The 24,668-nt window shown below is 41.7% G+C and overlaps 1 protein-coding gene across 4 annotated transcripts in view; it reads right to left on the reverse strand.

Moving 5' to 3' along the window:
• WLS (Wnt ligand secretion mediator) overlaps window positions 1-24,668 on the reverse strand; it is a 108,908-nt gene that overhangs the window by 21,322 nt on the left and 62,918 nt on the right. For all 4 annotated transcript variants that reach the window (XM_057540774.1, XM_057540782.1, XM_007182903.2 and 1 more), the window contains 8 exons: window positions 20,304-20,428; window positions 13,753-13,914; window positions 11,894-12,030; window positions 8,781-8,949; window positions 6,537-6,634; window positions 6,109-6,172; window positions 4,057-4,200; window positions 2,749-2,832 (listed from right to left, as the gene is read on the reverse strand). In XM_057540774.1, the coding sequence (XP_057396757.1) occupies window positions 2,749-2,832; window positions 4,057-4,200; window positions 6,109-6,172; window positions 6,537-6,634; window positions 8,781-8,949; window positions 11,894-12,030; window positions 13,753-13,914; window positions 20,304-20,428 (983 nt within the window). The remainder of the gene's footprint in view (window positions 1-2,748; window positions 2,833-4,056; window positions 4,201-6,108; window positions 6,173-6,536; window positions 6,635-8,780; window positions 8,950-11,893; window positions 12,031-13,752; window positions 13,915-20,303; window positions 20,429-24,668) is intronic.

A 24,668-nucleotide genomic window follows, 5' to 3' on the forward strand; every position in this document is an offset into this window, starting at 1 on the left:
CCACAGCTTCCGTCGGCCTTTCATTCCTGGCCTCAGAGCTTCAATATCCTGGCGAGATCCCCTTGCATTATATTTCATGGGGCTTAAATGCAAGCTCTCCCAGCAAGCCTGAGAGTATAATGGGAGTTTTAATACATTCCTTTTACCTAAGGCTGGGATCTATTTCAGAAAGTTACCCAATAGGTTTTCTTTCAGGTGAGCTCATTGCTGAGACATTCCAAAATGACATTAAAAAAATAAATCCTGTGATGACTGTATTAACACAGTACCTGGGACACTGAGAGTTATGCCTGAAAACGTCTTAGATATCTATAAATAAACCTTAAAAAAAAAAAAATAACCCAGCAGGAGGACTCTAAGGAGCTAATGGAATCCAAAAGACCTCATCGCTACGCCCTTAGAGTTGAAACCCACTCCAGGCCAACTGTCGCAGCAGATATAAAAAGCCAGCCACAGGCTGCAGCCGTGTTAGAAAACACTGGGCAGTAGAATATTAATCTTTTTCTCCGAAGAAAAGCCACAAACTCTGCGACTTGGAAGGTTGGCCTCCTTTGCTTCAGAAAGGTGTACTAATGAAACATGTACAAGATTAAATCCGGGCAACATGTAGCCAGCTTCAAGATCAGCCAAAAATCCCTCTTGCCTTCAGATGGGAGAGACGCTCTGCAGAAACAAGAGAGTAAGTGGGATGGGATGGGGCCACGGGGGAACGACTTCAGCTTTCTAAAGTAGCAGAAGCACGTTGTTAGGAGCAAAGGGGTCCTTTCTTTCTGCCTCCCTGAGAACGTATCTTGGCGTTACCTTTTATTCCTCAGCCCATCTTCCTCGAGGTTCTGTTTCTCCAAGGAGTGTGTCCTGCTCTCGCAGCCTTGCAGAACTGGCTGTATTAAGCGTCACAGGGCATTACTGAGGGACTAGAGGACCGGAAAGCATTTTGGACACATGAGGGAATCAGCCAAGGGATAAGTCTGGCCTCACACACCCTTGTTTGAGCCTCAGCTGGTTGAATAAAAAACTCATTCAGAATCTGAAATATTTTTACTGCATTTGGAGTGGAGGGTGAAGTTTCCAAGGTTTTATAAACAAACAGTCTGATACAAACACAGCACTGTTATAGGTCAAAGCAGAGGTGGTGAACAGAACCTCTGAAGATGTGTACGTATATTTGTTTTATTTTTTTCTATTCACATCAGCCTTCAGCAGCAGCACTAACACTGCCCAGTGGGCGTAGCCAACAGGGCTCTAGGGATTAGAGGTACCCTTGGGTATCCTTGGATAGAATTCAAGGGGTCCATGAACTAGAGTGGGGAAAAAATTATGTCTTTATTTTCACCAGTCTCTAACTGAAAGTTACCATTTCTTTCAATTATGAATGTAAAAAACAAATCCCCATAATATTAGCAATACCTGTAATTTTGTCACCGATAGAAATCATATTTTCATATCAATTACACTTATATATCTGAAATCTCTGTAATATGTATAACTGCAAATATACATCGCCTATCTATCTATCTAGGTATCTATATGATTCCCTTTGAAATCCAAAGTATTTTGTTCCTTTTAAAACATTCAAAGAAGAGGCCTTTGGATGTTTGGAAGGCCATGGCCTTCACCTAAGGTTACCTAAGGGGTCCAGGACACAAAAAAGCTTAGGAGCCCCTCTCCTAAAAGGAAGTTTGCTAGCAGAATGGGGCAAGTCTTGTCCTAAGGCTCTATCTGCACTACTAACATTCTCACTTTTAATCAAATATAGGGATGACAGAGCAGCTGGCAAAGAAAATCAAAAGACTGGATTCTGGTTTCTAACTCACTGTATGTCCTTTGGTACAACACTCACCCTGCTGCTATTCATAAGAGCGCAGCTACTCACGCTCACAGCTTGCCAGGCCCTCTGCAAATCACTTTGCAAGCATTACTTCATATGATCCTTACAGCTGCCTTCTTCAGGTGGTGCTATTATTATATCCATTTTATGGATAAGAAAATTAAACCTTAGAAGTGTTCAGTAATCCATCCACAGTCCCACCCAGTTGGAAAACAGCATAAATGAGAAATGTCTCTAAGGCCATTAGACTTCATATTCTAGCAAACTGGCATAGCAATTCCTATCCTACTTACCCATCAGATTTCTGTCAAGCTCAAAAGCATGATAGGTACGTAATATGTATGATTTAAACAGTATTTTCCACTTTCCAAAGCAAGTTACCAATATTTAAAAATCATTATCATTACCATTATTGAGATTTTCAAGTAGAGCAAAATGTTGAGCTTTGGAAATAACCAGCAGAAAGATAAAGCTCTATCAAGGGGAATTTTGAATTACACTTCATATTTAAGTGGCAATATAATTGTTACAAAGAATGGCTGATGGACTGTAAAAGGATCTATGTTAATGCTAGATAAGGATCAAATCAAATTAATACTTGCTTGTTGGTAATCTGCTAAGGGGCTTGAAAAGTTATTCTCTTAAGTAAATGAAACAAGTGCCCTTCAGTCTAGCTGCAGGCTTTTAATTTATTTAGCAACTTTTCCCTCCTACGGGGCTGTACTGAAAGAAAAATTCAGTCTACCTCTGGCCAGGTGATAACAAGTCCCAGATTAGAGCAGCCTAAAAGCAATGGCTTGATCAGCTGCCCAGCATAACAGCTTCTCCGCTCCTTTCACAGTAGCTCTATAGAATTTTCTGTGCAAAGCAGAGGCACCTTTTCAGGACATTCTCATCCTGACCTCTCAGGGTCAACTTACCTGACTAACGATGAAGAAGATGACAGTCATGGCAGCACAAGCCAAGGTGATAAGCATGAGGAACTTGAACCTGAAAATCAGCCCCTATTAGGAAAGAGAAAGAGCAGTTTAACATTCTACCAGCTACCACCAATCCTTTTCTCAATATGTAAGTGTATCAAAAGCTAATTTTAAAGAAATCTGTAAAACCAAATCCCTAAGAGTAACAGTGAAATAATTTCACAAAGTAACATTTCTCCTGCAGAGGTGAATATGACTGGAAAATTTACTGGGCCAAATTATTTCCAACGTTCTTATCTGTCATGAAACAGTGATACCAGAGCCTGGGAAATTATATTCACAGCACGTCATGAGGCTGCTAATTTCCCTGCTAAGCTAGTTATGCTTCTCTGCAAGGGTTCAAAGTTACCAAATCCAAGTTTTCTGCGGTTGTAATAAAACTCTGCTCCAGTGAACAAAGAGAAATGTGCATATTAATCAACATGAAGTGGATTTGGTTGAATTTTCTCATGTGTCACTCCAGCGCTAGACACAGGCAAAGCTTCTGAAAGTGCCCCTGCTTCCCGAGAGGAATTGAGGGAACCTGTGTTTCAGGGAGAGACGTCTCTTATTCAGGGGCTCTTATTTCCGCTGCATATAAAAACCCTGTGGTTCTGCAGTTTCTGTTTCTCTTTGCACAAAGGAATTAGGCCCATGTCTCCCAGGACAGCCACTTAGGCATGAGCCTAAGGGATCCTTGAAAAATTAAGAATGTGTTGCCTGCATTAGAGATGTGAGGCTGTCAGTGTGTTTCCCTTGAATAGGGACATGATCTATAAACAGAGTGAGCACCTGCTGGATATTTTAGGGGAAAGTTGGTTAATTGAAGTCTGGAAATCAGATCACCTGGGCTGAACCCCACTCTCAAGGTTGATTCTCAGCAAGAGAACTTTAAATAAAGCCTCACTCCAAGCCAAATCCCAATTCTACCATAGTCAGGTCTCCTATCTAGTACACACCCACATTCCATTCCAAAGCTGAAGAACCTGCTGAACAAGTTTACTCCTTATTGGGGATAGAAAGACATTTATACCACAGAAAACTCCAAGATCTAGATAAGCCAGACAGCTAGATGCCTCTCAGAGTAGGATTTAGCCTCTTATTTTGCCTAGAGGTTCTACATTACATGAGAATCTCTCACTGTGTATTTGGAATAAAGGCTTCCATCTCCCCTACATCTCCAGGTGTAGCGGGCGGTGTGTGTGTGTGTTCACATCAAGCAGGAGACGGTGAGCACCAGCTCCTGAATGAGCCCAGAGATGTGCTCACCTCATAGTGCAGCCGCCGGACTTTGCTCATGGCTGACAGGCTGGACTGCTTCCCGCTGATGTTCCGAAACACCTGAAAGACCATGAAGCACAGAAACAGGAAGTAAAGGCAGAGACAGATGCCAGCCACAATGATGAAGGCCATCTGATGGCGTCCAGTCAAGGAAACGGCCAGCTCATCGCCAAGGACTCAAGGACTTCTCTCCCCATCTCTGTGGGCGATACTCTTTGTCTCCAAATATTTAGGCAGTTCTCGGGAGGATAAAAATCTTAAAACCTGGCATTCTCATACCAACAACAGAGAGGTTTTCTGACACAAAAGTACCAGTGAGGAATGTTCCAAATTGCTTTCTAAGCTGAGTAAGAAGAGGAATGGAGCCTTGCTTTTAGAAATGCAGACTCTAGGGTCCACCCTAGACCTACTGAATCAGAATCTGCCTTTTAACAAGGTCCCAAGGAGAGCCATATGCACAGTAAATTTGAAAAGCACTAAAATATTGGATATTGGTCGTAAAATATTGATCAAGTGGAAAGTTGCATTAAAATCACCACAAGAGTTAAAATACAGGTGCCTAGGTCTCACTGCAGATCTATAGAATCAGATTTTCCAAGGGCTGGGAAACCAAGTACAACCATGTTTGGGAACCACTGAGCTAGTCCCTGGATTTTTATAAGGAGATTGAGATACCCTGGAATCTGGAGGGGATGGAGTCGGGTTGGGCGCAATAGTAGCAGCTGCTGCTACAAGGGATACTGGGCCTGAGACTGCAGGTCTTCAAGTAAAACCAGGGATGAAGTTCTGTCGCCATCTTCTCTCACCATGAGAAAAATCTTGTCAAATGGAATGAGGAGCAGAACACATGGCCAAAGTGGGAGCTGAGGGTGGGAGCAATATACTCTGAGGCATCGTCAAAGCTTAATCTGAGAACCAACCAGGTTTGGGGTAGAGTGAGGTGGCTTGGGAGGCAGGTGACCGGACTCCAACTTTTTTCTGCTACAACTCCATGCCAAGTTGCATATTTTAAAAAATTTTAACAAGTGTGAACTCAGCATTTATATTTCATTAAATAATATATTTAATACGGTTTCTCTTTCTTTCCTAAAATCAATGGTACCCTTGGATGAAGAGAAAAGAGTTGTTTGCTGCAAACAACTTGACAATTTATTTGCCTCCTTAGACCTCTATCACATCTATAGAATGAAGGGGTTGAGGCAGACTTAACATTATAAATATTCTTGGTGTCGTGCGGCTCACATTTGAGGGGGCGCGGCGCGGAGAGGGGGAGCTCAACTCTCTCGTCTTTAAAGCAATGATACTATTATTGATCATGGCCAAACAAAGCATATTCACCAGCACATGACAAGATATCATCTATCAAGAAAGAATACAACTCAAGCCCCCTCTCCAGAGGACAGTCTTTTTCTCCTGAAGCACTTAACATATTGTTGAGGAAGATAAAATATTTAAATCCAGCATCCTAAAAGGGATAAGCTAAGACTGTCGCTTCTGCTTCATAAAGATGACTCAGACACTTTATGCCAACCAACCAGAAGCCTGGGCGACTCCTCTGGAACTAATCCCCTTAGCCTCATCTCCACTTGGTCTTGGAAATGAATAGCAGCAGCATGGAATGCCAGCACACCAAAGTCACTGTGAGAAGCCTTGCACACAGACGACTTCAGAAACAGGCTCTCCCACAGGGGCCCAGAGATGAACCTCCGTGGCTCCAGGGAAAAGCTAGTCATGCTTCGGTCTGCAGTAAACGAGTGTATAATATAGATCATTTAGACAGGCAGCAGTAAGACCAGCTACTCTGATCCTTCTGCCGTGGGGATGTGCTGCTACCTCCTCATTTGGCCTGCTCTCACCCAGGCTTGAAAGCAAGCATTCATTCTCCTCTTTATTTGCCTTAATTGTGCTGTTATCACTGGTCTGAAGATCAAAGCCCTGGCTGAGCACATATGGAGAGCATCAGCGGGACTTAGAAAATGATCTTGGGGACCAGGCGGCTATGGGACGAAATAAAACCCTCAGCCCATCAAGAAAGGATACAGCCAGCTCTGTTCCAACATCTGTAGTCCAGATACTGTAGAAGGGATTCGTGAGTTGTACCCCTCTACAAAGAGAAACGAGATGGAAAGGCAAGAAACAATTAATACAGAGGCAAAGGGGAACTTTCCTTCTTACATACTCTCAGCTTTTCAGCCAGAGGGGCAGAGACTGTATTTAGACTAAGTCACAGAGGACTTAGAAGAGAAACGGAGTTTGAAGAATACAATCAGCTCAAATATTTTGTATCTATAAAGAGCTCTGTCTCTGATTTAATCCCAGTGCTTATCTGAGGATGTGACCATGTCCAGTGCTTTCATCCTACAGGCTCCCGACCACCCCCTCTCCTTTTCAGATACTTTTTCAAAAGAGCTGGGAGTGGACCTGGTGACATGCATTTCAGCCCAGGGTCCCACGAGCCCCCTGCTCACCTCTCACACATGTCAAATATGAAGAGGCAGAAAGAGCCAACAGCAATTGGTCCGACTTGCTTCCAATACCCTGCTATGTGATTCCGCTCGTGCTGATCCTGAGGAAAACCAAGTTGAAAAACGAGATAAAGGTGTGGGAGAGCAAAGCAATTCTATAGGTGACTCAGTCAGCCAACAATCCCTGCTGACCACGTGTTGTGTATCAAGCATCGCACTAGACCAGCATACGAGCCCATCCATGAGGGCTCTCATCCTATTCTCATAAGAACAGGATGCTACAGGAGGCAACACAAAGAAAGGCCTTGTACCTGTCAGGGAGGAAGATATTTTCCTCTACCCTTCCAGGTTCTTCTGGCTGGTCTAAGAATTAAAGTGACATGAGACAGATTAACAAGGTGAAAATCAAACAAAAGTTTAATAACATGGGAGAGTCCCAGGAAAACTGAGTAACTTGCCAAAATGGCCAAAACCCTCACCTCCCTTTTCTTTTGATAGCGATAAATGGGTGGAAAATTTACTTAGAGAAAAATGCACCCATTCCATAATTCCTTATTCCTTCATGATATAGATAAGAAACATAGTGTTCACAAATGGAAAACATTTCTCTAAGTTGTACATAGCTTTTTGTTTTTTAAAAAAAATTACATCATAGAGCCTTATCGACTCTTTCTTGACATCTTACATAAATTATCTAAATAATAGATCCACACTTTGCTTAGCTTTTATAAATACTTTGACCTAATCACCAGACCACTGACCCTCACCTCTTAAATACTATCTTCAGCTAAAGACAAAAGAGGATGTTGGGGGTAGTGGTTTGGGACTTCAAAGGGGAGGAAGGCAATTCACATGGAGATGGAAAAGCAAATGTTTGGTAAATAAATGTTTGCTGGGCCCTGCAGATGCAACGAGATGGAGTAAACTGATTTTTAAGGCCCTGCCTAGAGTTTTCCCCACCACACCCAGCCCATAGTCTTGCAGATATCTCTGGTGATAGCTCTATTCAGGGAACAGGCCCTCTATCGAAATTCTTTTAGGCAGTTAGGCGGAAGGTCCAAGTTTCTTCCTGAGTCTTTTGAACCTTGATTGTTTCAGCTAGAAATAATTCACACGCCAAAGAGATATTTTGGTTTTGAGTGGCAAATTTTGCTCCCCTACATACCTTAGATAGTGGAAGTTCTGTGATCCACAAAATCACTCATTCAGAATTAAATTCCTATGTGACTTATCACTTGTGTTTTTTCAGGTGGGGTAGTTCCCAGAGGACAAAATAAAGACTTAAATGCATTAAAATACGTCTAGTGTAAGCGGTCTCTTATGGTTAGGAAACTAGAAATAAAGTCTATCTTCATTAAAAAAGAAGAATGATTCCTCTTGATAGATAGACAAAGATGCTAAGAGACAGAAAATGAAGGAATGTAAAGTGAGAAAACAGGGAAAGGTAAAAGACGTGTCGTAGCATCCAGGTTAGGCAATCCACCCAGACTGGCTGTCCTGCTGCTGCACCTGAGTCCCCTCAACTCCCATCCCTGCTGCCGAGGGCTGAAGGACCCCTCACGCCCACCCCAGCTGTAAGGAAAAGCCTCTCTCTCCTCTCACTGCTCTTGTGGAAGGGCTGCAAGCCTTCAGAAGCAATGATCAAACCATAATGGAATTTAAAAACAGGCCGCTCTACTATGAGGCCCATGTGCCTGACACAAGGACCAAGCTCCAGCTGGCCTATCCTCCTAGCCACAACGTGATGACTGCACCATTCTTATTTTTATCCATGGTATCTTCAATCCCTCTTGAAATATGATTTGGTGTGTGTGTGCAAACTGAGACCAGGGAGGTCAGTATTTCAGGGTAATAGGGGTTACTAGGCCACCTGGACAAATTGCCAGCTGGAAAGAGCCCGGCCCACATTCTCTGGCGGTTACCTTGGTCCTAGGGACAAGCAGAGCTGAAGCCAAAGGACAAGAAAGAGTGATAATCATTAATGTTTGTGCATTTACTTTCTGCTAAATACTTATCCACGTTATCTCATTTAAACCTCACGAGAAACCTATACATTAGCCTTTAAAACCCATTTTATAGTTGAGGAACCTGAGATTCAGAGTGATCAAGTCACTTGCCAGCTAGTTTATAAGTGGTAATGCAGGAACCTGAACCACGAGTCTGACTCCAGGGCTCTTGAGCTCACTACTCCTGTAACCACTAGTTTATTCTGCCTCACCCCCTGCCTCTTCCCCAGGGCGCTCTTACCATCATGTGCTCACCACAGAAGATGATCCAGAAGGAGAGAAGCATTGCATAGAAGATGCCCTGTCGGATATCGCCAAACAATAGCATCCAGGTCCAGTCAAACCCAATGGAAAACCATTCCACTGGGATATTGATAAAAGTCATGGAAATCCCAAGGGCAAAGATGACTCTGATGGTGAGAAAATATCAGGAAAACTACTTTGTTCATCTGGGAGGCAAAACATTTTTGATTTAAAAATCAAAACCCAGTTTTGGGAACTGAGATGTTACATATTGGGACTGAAGCCATATGATCAGTTTCTTTGCTCTCATAATGAGTTTTTACACGGAGATGCTAAATGTCTTCTTTCATTGGCACCACTGCAGAATGAAGGAGTGTTACATTAATCTTTCTACACAGTAACTGAACCTAACCTCCTGAATGCTCTGAACTTTATCTTGGTGCCACCTCAGATCAAGAGCTTCCTATAGTGTTTTCACCCTCCCTTGCCTTCTTAAACAGACCTCACTGAATATAATTATCTGCTCTTACCTATTCAGGTTATCATTAACCTGATCATTAAGAATGATATTATGACATCCTCAGCAACTATAAAGTATACAAGCATATTTGTTTCAATAATACATGACTCCAAACAATATGAAATACAAATTATTTTAGCTGCTTGTTTCATTTTTATTTTGCTTTTCTCCTGTTATTTCCACTTCTCTATCAAAATATCAATCATTCTGTTACTGACTTATTCACACTTTCATTCATACCCATGATATGTTTATTAAGCACAAATCATGTACCAGGCATTTTGTTAGGGACATACATACCTAAATGAATAGGACCAGTTCTTTCCTTCAAGGAGGTGTATTCAGTGGCTGAGCCAAAGTGTGATAAGTAATGTGACAGAAGTGTGCACAGGCTGCTACCAGGACTTCTCACTTTGATAGAGACAGAAATTGAACTGAGTTGTGAGTCAAGATTAGGGAGGTGGAAGGGTGTTCCAAGCAGAGGGAAGAGCCTGGAGGGAGGCACAGAAGTCTGGAACAGCCTGAAGCATTTGGGGATCTGTATGTGGCACATATCAGGAAATGACAGGACATGATACCAGAGAAATAAAAAAGGCTGAGCTGGTAAAGAAACTTGCATACCTCATTAGAGAATTTGAAAGTTATCTTGAAAGGACTGAGGATCCAATAAGAAGGTTAAGCAATGGAGTGACATCATTCCATTCATTCATTCAACAAATTTATATTTATTGAGCTCCTACTATGTGCCAGTCACTATTCTAAATGCTGGGGATATAGTAGTAAACAAAGTAGGCAAGAATTCTGCTCTAGTGATGCTTGTATTCAGATGGGGTGAGCGGAGGGGTATGGGAGGAATGATAATAAATAAATAGAGAATGAGTATTATGAAGAAGTATAATAAAGCAAGGTAGGAGAATGGAGAGAGATCAGGTACAATTTAAATAAGGTAGATGGGAAAAAGCCTTTAAGACAGAAATTATATCAGGTCCTGAAGGAAATGAGGCATTGAGCCACAATGATACCTGGGAAGGAGCACTTCAGATGAAGAGAACAGCAAGTGCAAAGGCTCTACGGTGGGCGCATGCTGGGCATGTCTGAGAACCATCAAGGTGGATGGTAGGTGGTGCAGAGAATAGGAGATAAAATTAGAGGTGGTGAAGAGCTGGGATCATCGAGGGTTTATAGGCCAGAGCAAAGGAAATGAAAAGCCAATAGAGAGCTTTGAGCAGAGCAGTGACGTCATCCAATTTCTACTTAAAAGGGAACAGTCTGGCTGCTGTATGAATAGATTTCAGGAAGGAAAATGATGGAAACAATAGGAGCATCTTATAGCAAATAATAGGCTATTTCCTATAATCCAGGTTAGAAATGAGAAATCATGGTGAGTTAGATTAGGGTGGTAGGAATGGAAATGGTGAGATTTCCTGGTGTGTTGGAAGAGGCGTGTGAAAAAAGAGAAGTAAAGGATGCCTCCTACATGTCTGCTCAGCTGCTTCTGAGCAGCTGAAAGGATAGAGTTGCCAATTCCTAAGACCAGGAGGCCCCAAAGAGGAGCAAGTTTGAAGTGAGAGGAAAACAAGTGTTCTTCATATGTGTTACATTTCTGTGTAAATGAAGATGTTAAGTAAACAGGTAGAGTATTTGGGTCTAGATTTGGGAGAAGCTGAGGTTGACCATGTAAATGTAGAGTCATCAGAGTGTAGATGATTTTTTAAGACCACAAGACTAGATGAGATCACCCAGGGAAAGCAGCGTAGCTAAGAAAAAGAAGACGTCCAAAGACCGAGCCCTGGTCCCAAGTTTAAGAGGTCGGAAAAATCGTTGGAAGCAGCCATGGGGACTGAGTGGTCAGCAAAGGAGAATAACAATGAGAATGTGGAGGAGGCTCTATGAAGAAAAAGGGAGTGATCAGTTATGCCAAATGCTAATGACAAGTCAAGAAAAGCGAGGACTGAGAAATGAGCATTGGATTTGGAATGTGGAGGTCATTGGTGATTCTGTTGAGCAATTTTAATAAGGGGTCAAGGAGCTCAAGAAAAAGCAGGACGAGAAGATATACAGACAAGATTTTTGAGGAGTTTTGCTGTAAAAGGGAGCAGAAAATTGGTGTGGTGGCTTCAGGGGGAAGTACAAAGAGTTTTGACTAAGAATGGGAGAAGGCAGAGTGTGTCTGTGTATTAGTGGGAATAATCCAGCAGAAAGAAAAAAGTCAATAATGTGGGAGAGAAAGGAGCTATGTCTACAGAAACATCGTCCTTCTGGCAGTGAGAGGGGCTGGGATCAGTTAGCAGCAAGGCAGTTCGTCCACTGTAATAGAGAGAAGTATCTGATGCAGAACATGGGAATGAAGAGCAAAGATACAACAGAGAGCTGGAAATATGAGAGCAGTAGAACCCCTAAGATTTAATAATAATTTGCACATGAAAGCTGAAGGAGAAAAAGGAGTCCAGGCTGATGTGCGGTCAAATCACCAGCCCAAGTATTGATAACACACTGACCACTTGAACTAGGCCCCCAGCAAAACCAGGTCCATGGCAGGCAAATCACAGGATACCAGTTTTCCTTAAGGGTGCTCCAAAATCAGCTCTTACTTTTCCAGAAGCACTGGGGGTCGAGACATCATGGTGATCCTCCTCCAGTACCACACCATAATGATGAAGATGCTGGGTGTAAGGAAGGTCTTCATGGCAAACCACACCTTGGTGAAGCCTCCATTTTGGTGAATTCCCTAGATAGAGACCAATCATAATTTTGAAGGTCAATATATCTTAGTGTTATTTTCTACCAGTAGATGCATTCTGGGGAGAGGTAAATGGAGATCTTTTTTGCTGAACTTTCAAGATCAAGAGCGCTAACATTCACAGCATGTACTGTTCTAATACTACCTCCCTGGGCCCCTCCTCAGGCATTGTAGAAATATAAATCAAAAGGCATAAAGATAGACTCACTCTATCCTAAGGGAATGATTAAGAACATGATCAAAGATTTGTCTGTAAGGTTTTCATTGAAAAATTGGAGCTATCTTAGATGCCCAAAATGTTGGCATTGGTAAAACGTGTTAAGGTAAATCTACTGTGGAATGCTAAGCAGTACTACAAAGTATATTTATACTGTATTCACAATACACCATTAATTTTTTTTTGGTCACAAACTCTTTATGAACTCAGAGAAATGTATTATATTATCAACATCTTGAATACATATGTAACTTTACACATACCCTGGCCATTCATTGGTAAATCAATCCCAGATCTCAACACAAATATTTTCCATCACGTTTTTAATAATATGTGGGCATTCAGTAATATGTGGGTGTCTAGTTAATACACTCATTAGACAAATATTGAGTGCCTACATTGTGCCAACAGTTGGAATACAGTTGTAATGTGATTTGTTTCTATTAATACAGTATTGTTAATGATAACAACTTTTTTTTTTTAATTTGTCAGAGTGGCTTTCAGGTTATTCCCATAAAATTTCATTATACCTTACTTGTGTTACAATAGCCTTCCTTTAGTGGAGAGAAAGGGGTGGAATGGATATCACTGACACAGGAGTTGCATATAAACACATTCTCTCTTCAAGAAATGAAAAAGATTTTGTGGGTGCCTACTGACATAGTATGCCCATGAAAGTTGGTATATACGTAAGCACCAGCCACCGTATCTCACAGTGAAGAAACTCTTAAAAACCACTGTATCAAAGTGCATTTAGTATTTGCTAATGAAGATACAGAAACACTGAAATTCTGCGTTTCATGTAGAATAATCCCAAATTAAGACATTTTAAATATTCTCAAAATTTCTTCCAAGGAAAGATACATACAATTAATTTTAAAAAGCAAGGAACGAAAGAGTCAGTTGAGTATGATGGCCTTTTTTTTGTGAGGGAAGGATTATATACGTATATACACAGAGAAAAAAATTGAGGAGATACAGCATAACCTCAAAGTGGTTATTTCTCTAGATGGCAGGATGTTACAGGTAATGTTTATGTTCTACTCTGCGCTTATTTGTGCTTCTAATTTTCTAGAGTAAATATGTATTTGTTTTTTAGATGTAAAAAAACCTAAATTAGATATAAAAAGTCATGCTGCACATTCTATTTTTTCCCCTACTAAAGAGATAAAATGGAAAGAACCTAAATCACGACTGCTCCCTTTAACATTTGTGCTTGCAAGGTGAAACATGTTAAAAATAAAATTACTTTTATCTTGGTGTTATTCACTATATAATCATGATCATCATAATAAAATCTTAAATGGACACAATAATTGCATTACTTTCCATTTCCATGGGTTTGTTATTCTTCTTATTTCTTAATGAAATAGTTGAGACATGGAGAATTCAAGAGTGAGATGGAGCGTCTTTCCAATACACATGCTCACAACCAGTGTTCTTAGCCAGTGCTCTGATGTGACAGGCTGCCTGGATCAATCAGATTCACTTACCACCAGCCGGATATCCTTAATCTCTCCAATCCCAACGTTGATTTTCTTCTTCTCATTCACAGGCAGCCGGATGTTTAGAAGGTAATACTTATGAGCCACAGACCCAATTTCCATGAAAGGAAGGACGTCACATTCATAGTAACGGCCCTCATGTTCTGCGGTCTGGAAGAAGAGTGGAGGGTTTGAGGCATGGTCACTATTTCCAATAGACTATGTCTGAATTGTCTTGCCTTTGCCTCATATCACCAATTCTAAAAAGCTAATGCTTAAAGGTATACCTCAGAGGTACAGATAATAGGGTACACTGGAGGCATGGCATCTACAAGCTGCCCCTCCCCCAAAATAAAACCCAGGGACTTCCCTGGTGGTACAGTGGTTAAGAAGAATCCACCTGCCGATGCAGGGGACATGGGTTCAAGCCCTGGTCCAGGAAGATCCCACATGCCACAGAGCACCTAAGCCCATGAGCCACAACTACTGAGCCTGCGCTCTAGAGCCCACGAGCCACATCTACTGAACCCACGAGCCACAACTACTGAAGCCCGTGTGCCTAGAGCCCGTGCTCCACAACAAGAGAAGCCACCGCAGTGAGAAGCACGCGCACCACAACGAAGAGTAGCCCCCACTCACTGCAACTAGAGAAAGCCCGCGCACAGCAATGAAGACCCAACACAGCCAAAAAGAAATAAATAAATTTATAAAAAGATAATAATAAAACCCAGCCACATTCGAGATAGAACCAGAAATTTTAGGTAACAAGCAGAAATTTCTTCTATTTTGACACCTTTCTCAGCTCTTCAGTCCTCATTAGAGCCTCACGTCAGACTAACCTGGTCTACCAGGGCTACAATTTTATTTGCAGCGTACCGTCGGAGACCTATAAGGCTCTGTGGAACAGTCAACTCAAATGTTCAGGAGGAAGCCCTTGCTAATGTTCATCACTTTCTTGGATGATGACTACTTATTTACATGGTTTTGACCTGCAGGAGAAGCTACAAGAAGCTGAAAATATCTACTTATTATTGATTTGACCAAAAAAAGAAGCTACCCAAGGAGCCCTTGGAATTTGGGGAAGACACAGAGGGATGAAAGGAAACAATGAGATTAGCTTGCTAGAGATGACCACTCGCAATTCTCTGCCTCTAAAGCTTTCTAACTGCCCAAGAGACAAGATGGCAGAGGGAGCAGAAATTAAATAAACAAAAATTTAGCCCAGTTTCTAGAAAAGCCTCTTGGACTTCCTGCCAAGCAATTTAAGAGGTAACAGCCAGCACATGGCAGTGGGAGATTGGCAAGTAGTACAACTTGCTTTTGAAAACTAAATTCTGCTCTACCTTCGCAGGACACATGGCTACGTGTCCCAGCTGAGGGGTGGGGGAAGTGGGTACGTATGGACACATATAGGCAGGAGCTTCAGCAACCGAGGACTCTTCCCTGATAAAGCAGATGAGTGTCTTGTCTTCACTGCTGGGTTCGTATGCCAGCTTCAATGTTTGCTTGATACCTCCTGATGAAGTGATGGGGGACTGATTTGGTGTTCCTAAGCCTGAATTCTCAGGGCCTCCAAAATTTTTTGTAAATCTTCAGAGTAAAAAGTCCAGTGGAGAAATCAAAAGGAAGATACCAAGGAGTCTGTTTCTTCTGTGATCTTGGGGTGGGGGATGGGGGGTGGGGAGGGGGGCTCTTTACTGGACAGTCAGAGCTTAGAGTGCAATAAACAGACCTTTGTACAGGAATGGAAGACACACATGACATAAGTAGAGGTAGAGCAGGCAAATATCTGGCTTACGCACTTCCATTTTTCCCTTTCCCATTCATGGCAGACATCACTAATCAATCATGGTAATTTTTCATCCTCTAAGGTCTAAGGGGCTCTTATCAGAACTACCAGTTGGGGCTTCCCTGGTGGCGCAGTGGTTGAGAATCTGCCTGCCGATGCAGGGGACACGGGTTCGAGCCCTGGTCTGGGAAGATCCCACATGCCGTGGAGCGACTGGGCCCGTGAGCCACAACTGCTGAGCCTGCGCGTCCGGAGCCTGTGCTCCGCAACAAGAGAGGCCACGATAGTGAGAGGCCCGCGCACCGCGATGAGGAGTGGCCCCCGCTCGCCACAACTAGAGAAAGCCCTAGCACAGAAAAACGAAGACCCAACGCAGCCATAAATAAATAAATAAATAAATAAATAAAAGAACTACCAGTTGATTAGACACGGCATGTAAGATTTTAAAAATTCTTCTGTAGAAATGATCCTTCTTTCCCAAACCTCAGCTGCAGGTTGGATGAGTCTTCCTGTATAGATCTGTCTTCCTCTCCCCTCTGCTCCTTTCCCTTATACTTACAAATCAAGGCTATTATTAGGACTCTGCAGAACTACTGAAAATACAGTGCAGGCTCTAATTCAGCCTCAGATGAAGCTGCACTCAGGAGGCTGATTACCTGCTATGGTAACAGCAAGAGGTGGGTTTTCTGATGTGTTTCCAGTCAGGGTCTTATTTATAGAAATTGAGAGTTTGAAGGAAACAAAACTTATTTAGTCTAATGCCACTGGCTTGATTATGTGGCTCACCCAAGGTCCAAAAGTCATAGCAGAATTGGGTTGAGGACGTGGGTCTCCCAAGTCCAGCCTCCAGCTCTGATGCAGAGGAGGACGCGTGAGTGCAGCAGGAAGAAAGGAATGCTGTTTTGCCTCAGACATGCCTGAAGGCAGGCATTGTGCTGGGATAAGGAGGGCACTGAACTTCAAGCCAGGAGGCTGAAATTCTAGTCCTGAGCTCACCCCTTGCTGGGTACCTGGGGAGGAACATCCACCTCATTTGGCCTCACTTTCTTCCTAAGTAAAGCGAGAAAAACATAATTCAAAAAGAGTCATGCACCAAAATGTTCATTGCAGCTCTATTTACAATAGCCAGGACATGGAAGCAACCTAAGTGTCCATCATCGGATGAATGGATGAAGAAGATGTGGCACATATATACAATGGAATATTACTCAGCCATAAAAAGAAACGAAATGGAGTTATTTGTAGTGAGGTGGATGGAGTTAGAGTCTGTCATACAGAGTGAAGTAAGTCAGAAAGAGAAAAACAAATACAGTATGCTAACACATATATATGGAATCTAAGGAAAAGAAAAACAAAGGTCATGAAGAACCTAGTGGCAAGACGGGAATAAAGACACAGACCTACTAGAGAATGGACTTGAGGATATGGGGAGGGGGAAGGGTAAGACAAAGAGAGAGAGTGGCATGGACATATATACACTACCAAACGTAAAATAGATAGCTAGTGGGAAGCAGCCGCATAGCACAGGGACATCAGCTCTGTGCTTTGTGACCACCTAGAGGGGTGGGATAGGGAGGGCGGGAGGGAGGGAGATGCAAGAGGGAAGGGATATAGGGACATATGTATATGTATAACTGATTCACTTTGTTATAAAGCAGAAACTAATACACCATTGTAAAGCAATTATACTCCAATAAAGATGTTAAAAATAAATAAATTAATTAATTTTAAAAAAAAATTATGTGATCTCTGGGGTTCCTTCTAATGCCCCGTCATGGGTCTCTGTGTGTTCTCCACTTCCCTGTCCTTACAGAGAGGGTAACACCACCACATGAGACAAATTTACCTAAGTCCAACAAATGAGAGAGACACACAGGGTCCTGGGATCCTGGCCTGGCCTACCTGTCTCAGAGACAAATTCACTGTATCCTGCTGGGGACTTTTCCTTATTCACTGAGGTTCTGCCTCTGCCAGTATTTAGGGCATTTAGGAAGAAAGATTTCCTTCTCTCTCTTCCTACCTCCTTTTCCTTTCCCCCACGCCCCTCCGCCTTCCCCCAAATCCAGCATAAGCCTGGCTAATTAGGACAAATTACAGCAGGTGGCAACTTGACTTATTTTTTTTAACTTCACAATCCACCAGGGACTAAAAAGCTTTAAAGCAATTTCTCATTTAATCTTCAAACTCAAGTCTAAATTTCACTGCAATCAAAAAGCATAGATTTGGTGATTCATTTCCTTCACACTTTTCAAGGTTTAATATCTTTCTTGAAAGGCATCAGCACATCCTAAAGATAATTAAGCAACTGTCATTAAGAAGCAGTTACAGTCTTCTTAACCGCCTCCCCCTGACTCTGCTTCTCAGTGCCCTCTAAGTGTATACGTAAGGTGAGAAATGACTTTTCCCTTTTCTGAGGTTGAAATTCCATATCCAAAAGCTTTATATCCTTTAGCTTAGACAGCCAACCTGTCTTAACTCTGAATGATGAGGTCAACTTTTAATTAATTTCCTCCACTGCATACAAAGATCTAGAAATATTACATATCTCTCTCCTGCTACCTCCAATTTCTCTTGACCATTCGTTTTTACCTATAGATTGCCCCCAAAGGCCTACCCAAAACAATTCCAGATGGCTTTTGGGTGGGGGGAACCCTATATTTGACCATTCAGCAAAGGGTCTACTGAAGTGATTTTCAAACTTTATCAAGCTTAAGAGAAGGAATTGAAATCCTGTTAAAACACAGATTCCTTGGTCCTACATGCTGAGATTTTGATTCATAGGTTTGGGGTGTGCCCTGGGAATCTGCATTTCCTACAAGCCACCAGGTGATGCTGACGCTGTTAGTCCTTAGACCACACTTTCCATAGCTCTTGTATAGGGAACCTGGGGAGGGAGAATTAACAAACACCAGGTGCCCCAAAAGGTGCTTATGTGCAGGGTGCATGGTTTGCCCATGAGAGTTTTAATTTATACCTTTTGTCCTGTTGGCCTGACTGGTGAAACGTGTCCCAGACTTGATTTTAAGTGATAAGGTTCATTATCTCATCTGGTCCTTATAAAAATTCCCAGGGCAGGTATTATTATCCCATTCTGCAAAGGAGAAATTGAAGCTTGGACAGATGAAGCAAGCTTGCCTGAGGTCATGCAGTCAGTAAGTGAAACAGCCTGGAAGTGAAGCCAAGTATGTTTTGCTCCAAATCCAGGCCTTTAACTAATGTTCATGAACCTGCCCGGCCCCATCTTACTCCTCTTCGGGGCAGGATGGACAGGGCAGGGGCATGGTACTCAGAGGCTTCAACCTGCCGTTCTTACCATTCCACAGGGAGCCCCAACTTTCCAGGTATAGGCAAAAGTAAAGTTAGGAAAGGCCAATGTTAGGAGAAGAGAGGAACTAAATCAGTCAACAGAGCGAGTACTACAAAGTAGCCCAAATCCTTCAGGAGCAACTGACCTGAAGATGTCAAGTGACAAATGACATAATCAGGAATGTGCTTCAGTGCAGTTTGGCCTCTCATGCGTTTCATGCAAAGAAAACAAGACTATTTATGTCTATGAAGGGACATCAGAGATCACCTAGCTGGTGGTACTCCTTGTCAACACTCTTGAGGAATGTGAGTAACCATGAGTAAGAGTAACTACGGCTCCATTTCAACTTCACAGAGACTTTCAAGGGGGGAAAGGGGTGGTGAGTGGGGAGGAGGACAGAATCTTGGGGAGGCATGTGTGAGGGCAGCATGTGGCACTGGAAAAGGGCCCCTCACTAATTCTGATTTGGTCCTTATACAGACAAATCCCACTATCCTCTGAGGGTCACTGAGTCCATGCCTGTATTTTAATTCCTGGAGAATCTAAGGACTTTGTCCAAGAGAAAGTGTCTCCCTACTCTCAATGAAGGATAGTGGCTTTCCTCCCCTTGGTGGTTAAATGAGTCTTCCTGGAAGAACCAAAGAAAGGAGAGTCCTAAAAGTATGTAAGAGAACTGAGAGGTCTCAAAGGAAACTAGATTTCTCCCTCAGGTCCTCTTTTTGTCTGTGGTGTTTGTTCCCTGGGATTGTTAGTCTTCACACCTGCACACTGACTTTGGCAACAGAGATGCCGATGAAACAGAGAAGCAGACAAATGCATTGAACCAATATGAACAGATTTGTACACCTAAAATTAACTTAGCAATGATCTTCAAACACTTTTTGTTAATATCCAAAGAACCAAGAATTTACTTTTATGGAGGTATTTCAGAGAAACAACTAAATCACTTCAAACAGACATTCCTTCTTCTGTTCTTTCCTCCTTTGCAGGGACATGAAATATCTACATTGCCCTCTTCTAGGACAAAGGACGGTGACTACTAACCTTTGTGGGTCATGCATGCTTAGGAACAAGAAATGTGTCTGAGCAAATGTTCCCACATACCTGGAAACCAAATAAAAAACCCCATCAGGGCTTCCCTGGTGGCGCAGTGGTTGAGAGTCTGCCTGCCAAGGCAGGGGACACGGGTTCGAGCCCTGGTCTGGGAAGATCCCACATGCCGTGGAGTGACTGGGTCTGTGAGCCACAGTTGCTGAGCCTACGCGTCTGGAGCCTGTGCTCCGCAACAAGAGAGGTCACGATAGTGGGAGGCCCGCGCACCGCGATGAAGAGTGGTCCCCACTTGCCGCAACTGGAGAAAGCCCTGGCACAGCAACGAAGACCCAACACAGCCATAAATAAATAAATAAATAAAATTAAAAAAAAAAAAAACACCCCATCAACTGAGACTTCAAGGTACCCTACCTTGGGTGAGGTGAAGGTACATTTGAGTTTCCGGGGCACTCTCTCATGGGCCATTTCAGTCCACTCAGCAAACATATCATCTCGGTAAGCCAGGGAAACGTCCATGGAAACTTCTGCATTTTCTCCTGCAAGAGAAAGGATGCACAATTCAGAAACAGCTTCTGGGAAGGTACTTTGGAAACAGTTTAAAAATTCTTATAGGCTCTACCATGGAAACCAATAAGACAAAAGAGACGTGTCAGTTCCTATCAAATGCCAAACCTGACTCTCCAAACCTGAGGACTTAAAAGTCATAGGATGACTGTCTAAGCTGGTTGTTGGGTCCCCTCCCATAACCAACTGCTCTGCCAAGGAGTCAAAGAGCATCCACTTAAATTCCTCCAGAGATGGGGTCTCACTCTATCTGAGGCAGTTCAAATGGTTAGATTCCAACTCATGGTCAGCATTCATCCTCCTTAACTTGCACCACTGGTTCTAGGTCTGCCTGTAGGAGTCCCACAGCAGATGAGGTCCTTTTTCCACAAAAGTTCCTTAGGTACTTGAAACCTGCAACTCATCTGCCTGTGTTTCCTCTCCTCTCTGATAAAAATGACCAACTTTTTCAGCCACCCCTCAGAGACATGATTTAAGTACCTTGGGTGCTTTCTTCAGGACACACTCTAGTCTGAAAGCATCCTTTTTAAAATTACCCACAAGAAGCTCTCAAATATAGGCTCTGCTGCTTCTCAAAACCCCTTCTTCAGAGTATGGACAAAGTTAATATAAGAGGTAAAGGGTTTTTCCAAATTAAAGACTTATACACAGACAGGAATATAATAATAAGTTCATAATTGTGCAAAGGAACGTTCACATACACTTCCATATCAATAAGGACCATTAATGGGTTTAACTCACCATAGAACTCATTAAGGAGATTAGAGTAAAAAAAACTGCCTCTATCCATTTTGTCTGTTTTATACTCTGTTGAGCAAGTTCAAGAACAGAGGAGTCTTAATGGAGGAAAAAAAGCATAGACTACATTTCCAAAATGACCTTGGTGAGCCAGCTCCCACTGGGGTTATGAGACTGGGCTCAGTTCTAGGCTCTGGAACCTGAATATCAGGTCACAAGGGAAACATAAGAATAACTGCCGTCTGGAAAATTAGGGCTGTTCTTTCCACTAACCCAGTGTGGCTTGAAGACAATTTGACAGTGTGGTGAATCCCTGGTTCTCTGAGGAAATCTAGGAAGAGAAGGAAATAATGCAGGAAAGAAGGAATTTGAGGCCATTCTGATATAGACCAAACCTTCATGAACATCAGCACCCACTCCTTTATTAGTATCATTTAAACCCTCAGTCACTAATAATGAACTATCAGAAAGAGAAAGTAAAAAAAAAAAAAAAATCCCATTTAAAATCACATCAAAAAGAATAAAATACCTAGGAATAAACTTAACCAAGAAGATATAAGACCTATACTCTGCAAACTATGAAATACTGATGAAGGAAACTGAAGATAATACAAAGAAGTGGAAAGATCTCCCATGCTCTTGTATCAGAATAATTAATATTGTTAAAATGGCCATGCTACCCAGAGCTATCTACAGATTTAATGCAGTCCCTATGAAAATACCCATGACTTTTTTCACAGAACTAAAACAAATAATCCTAACATTTATATGGAACCACAAAAGACCCAGAATTGCCAAAGCAATCTTGAGAAAAAAAGAATAAAGCTGGAGGTGTCACCTTCCCAGATTTCAGACTATACTACAAAGCTACAGTAGTCAAAACAGCATGGTACTGGCACAAAAACAGACACATAGATCAATGGAACAGAATAGTGAGCCCAGAAATAAACCCATACACCTGTGGTCAATTAATCGATGAGAAAGGAAGCAAGAATATACAATGGAGAAAAGATAGTCACTTTAATAAGTAGTGCTGGGGAAACTGGACAGCTACATGTAAAAGAATGAGATTACAACATTTCCTCACACCATATACAAAAATAAACTCAAAATTGATTAAAGACCTAAATGTAGAACATGATACCATAAAGAAGATAACATAGGCAGAACACTCTTTGACATAAATCACAGCAATTTTTTTTGGATCTGCCCCCTAAGGCAAAAGAAATAAAAGCAAAAATAAACAAATGGGACCTAATTAAACTCAAAAGTTTTTGCATGCAAAGGAAAGCAATGATAAAACAAAAAGACAGGGCTTCCCTGGTGGCGCAGTGGTTGAGAATCTGCCTGCTAATGCAGGGGACACGGGTTCGAGCCCTGGTCTCGGAAGATCCCACATGCCACGGAGCAGCTGGGCCCGTGAGCCACAACTACTGAGCGTGCGCGTCTGGAGCCTGTGCTCCGCAACAAGAGAGGCCGCGACGGTGAGAGGCCCGCGCACCGCGATGAAGAGCGGTCCCCGCACCGCGATGAAGAGTGGCCCCCACTTGCCGTAACCAGAGAAAGCCCTCGCACGAACCGAAGACCCAACACAGCCAAAAATAAATAAATAAATAAATAAATAAAGTAGCTATAAAAAGTCTTCTTTTTTTTTTTTTTTTTTCCACACACACACACTGTATTTTATTTTTACAAGAGATAGATAGACTGACACCAAGCATTGTACATGGATGACCACAACAACAGCAACAATGATTGCAATTACCAAACATGAAACACACTTATACTATGTCATAACATTGACATTCAGTCCAGTAATCCTCCACTGTAACAGCTCCTTTACTTTGCAGTGAAAATTGATTTGTATATTCTTTTCCTCTGAGTCCTTGTGGGATTTTTTTTTATTTTAATTCAGACAGAAAGTCACAAAAATTATACTCATCCTCATCAGTTCACTCAGTCCCATGTAATTAATTTCTTTTTTTTCATCTTGATCTTTTGTTAGCACTTTTATGAGTTCATCAGTTTTTCATTAGAGTTCTGAAAATGCTTATTCATTCAGTTCAGCAGTACAGTCAGTTACCAGAAACCTGTACTTGTCAGAGTCTTTTCCATGAATTTCTTGAAGATGAAACTCTTTTATAGGAACATATTTGCAAAATCATCAGAGTACACCCAGAACTGTCTGTAAATGCCAAAAGACTTAAAAATGACCATGGTTAAAGATTTGATGAAAGTTCATAATAATGCAGTTGACAAGAAAATTAGTTATTTCTGAGATATACATTTTAAAGTAATAACTAGGATTATTACTTATAACATTATACCAGAACATATAAGATTTTTAGACGTTTCCTGTAATGTCTGAAACATTTATATTAACATATTTCCATACATATTTCCATACAAATACAAATATAAGATTTTTAGAAATTTCATGTAATGTCTGAAACATTTATATTAACATATTTCCATACATATTTCCATACAAATACAAATATAAGATTTTTAGAAATTTCATGTAATGTCTGAAACATTTATATTAACATATTTCCATACATATTTCCATACAAATACAAATATAAGATTTTTAGAAATTTCATGTAATGTCTGAAACATTTATATTAACATATTTCCATACATATTTCCATACAAATACAAATATAAGATTTTTAGAAATTTCATGTACTGTCTGAAACATTTATATTAACATATTTCCATACATATTTCCATACAAATACAAATATAAAAAGTCTTCTTAAAAAAAAAAAAAAAAACAAAAAGACAGCCTACAGAATGGCAGTAAATATGTGCAACTGATGCAACGGACAAGGGATTAATATCCAAAATATACAAACAGCTCATACAACTCAATATCAAAAAAACAAACAATCCAGTCAAAAAATGGGCAGAAGACTTGAATAGACATTTTTCCAAAGAAGATATACAGATGGCCAACAGGCACATGAAAAGATGCTCAACATCTCTAATATTAGAGAAATGCAAGTCAAAGCACAGTGAGATATTACCTCACACCCATCAGAATGACTACCATCAAAAAGTCTACAGAGGGCTTCCCTGGTGGCGCAGTGGTTAAGAATCTGCCTGCCAATGCAGAGGACACGGGTTCGAGCCCTGGTCTGGGAAGATCCCACATGCTGCGGAGCAACTAGGCCCGTGAGCCACAACTACTGAGCCTGCGCGTGTAGAGCCTGTGCTCCACAACAAGAGAGGCCGCAATAGTGAGAGGCCCGCGCACCGCGATGAAGAGTAGCCCCCGCTCGCCGCAACTAGAGAAAGCCTGAGCACAGAAACGAAGACCCAACACAGCCAAAAAAAAAAAAAGTCTACAAAAAACAAGTGTTGGTGAGGATGTAGAGAAAAAAGAACTCTGTACACTGTTGGTGGGAATGTAAGTTGGTGCAGCCACTACAGAAAATAGTATGGAGGTTCCTCAAAAAACTAAAAATAGAA

The sequence above is a fragment of the Balaenoptera acutorostrata genome, chromosome 1 (assembly GCF_949987535.1).
Source record: "Balaenoptera acutorostrata chromosome 1, mBalAcu1.1, whole genome shotgun sequence".
Taxonomy (NCBI): Eukaryota; Metazoa; Chordata; class Mammalia; order Artiodactyla; family Balaenopteridae; genus Balaenoptera; species Balaenoptera acutorostrata.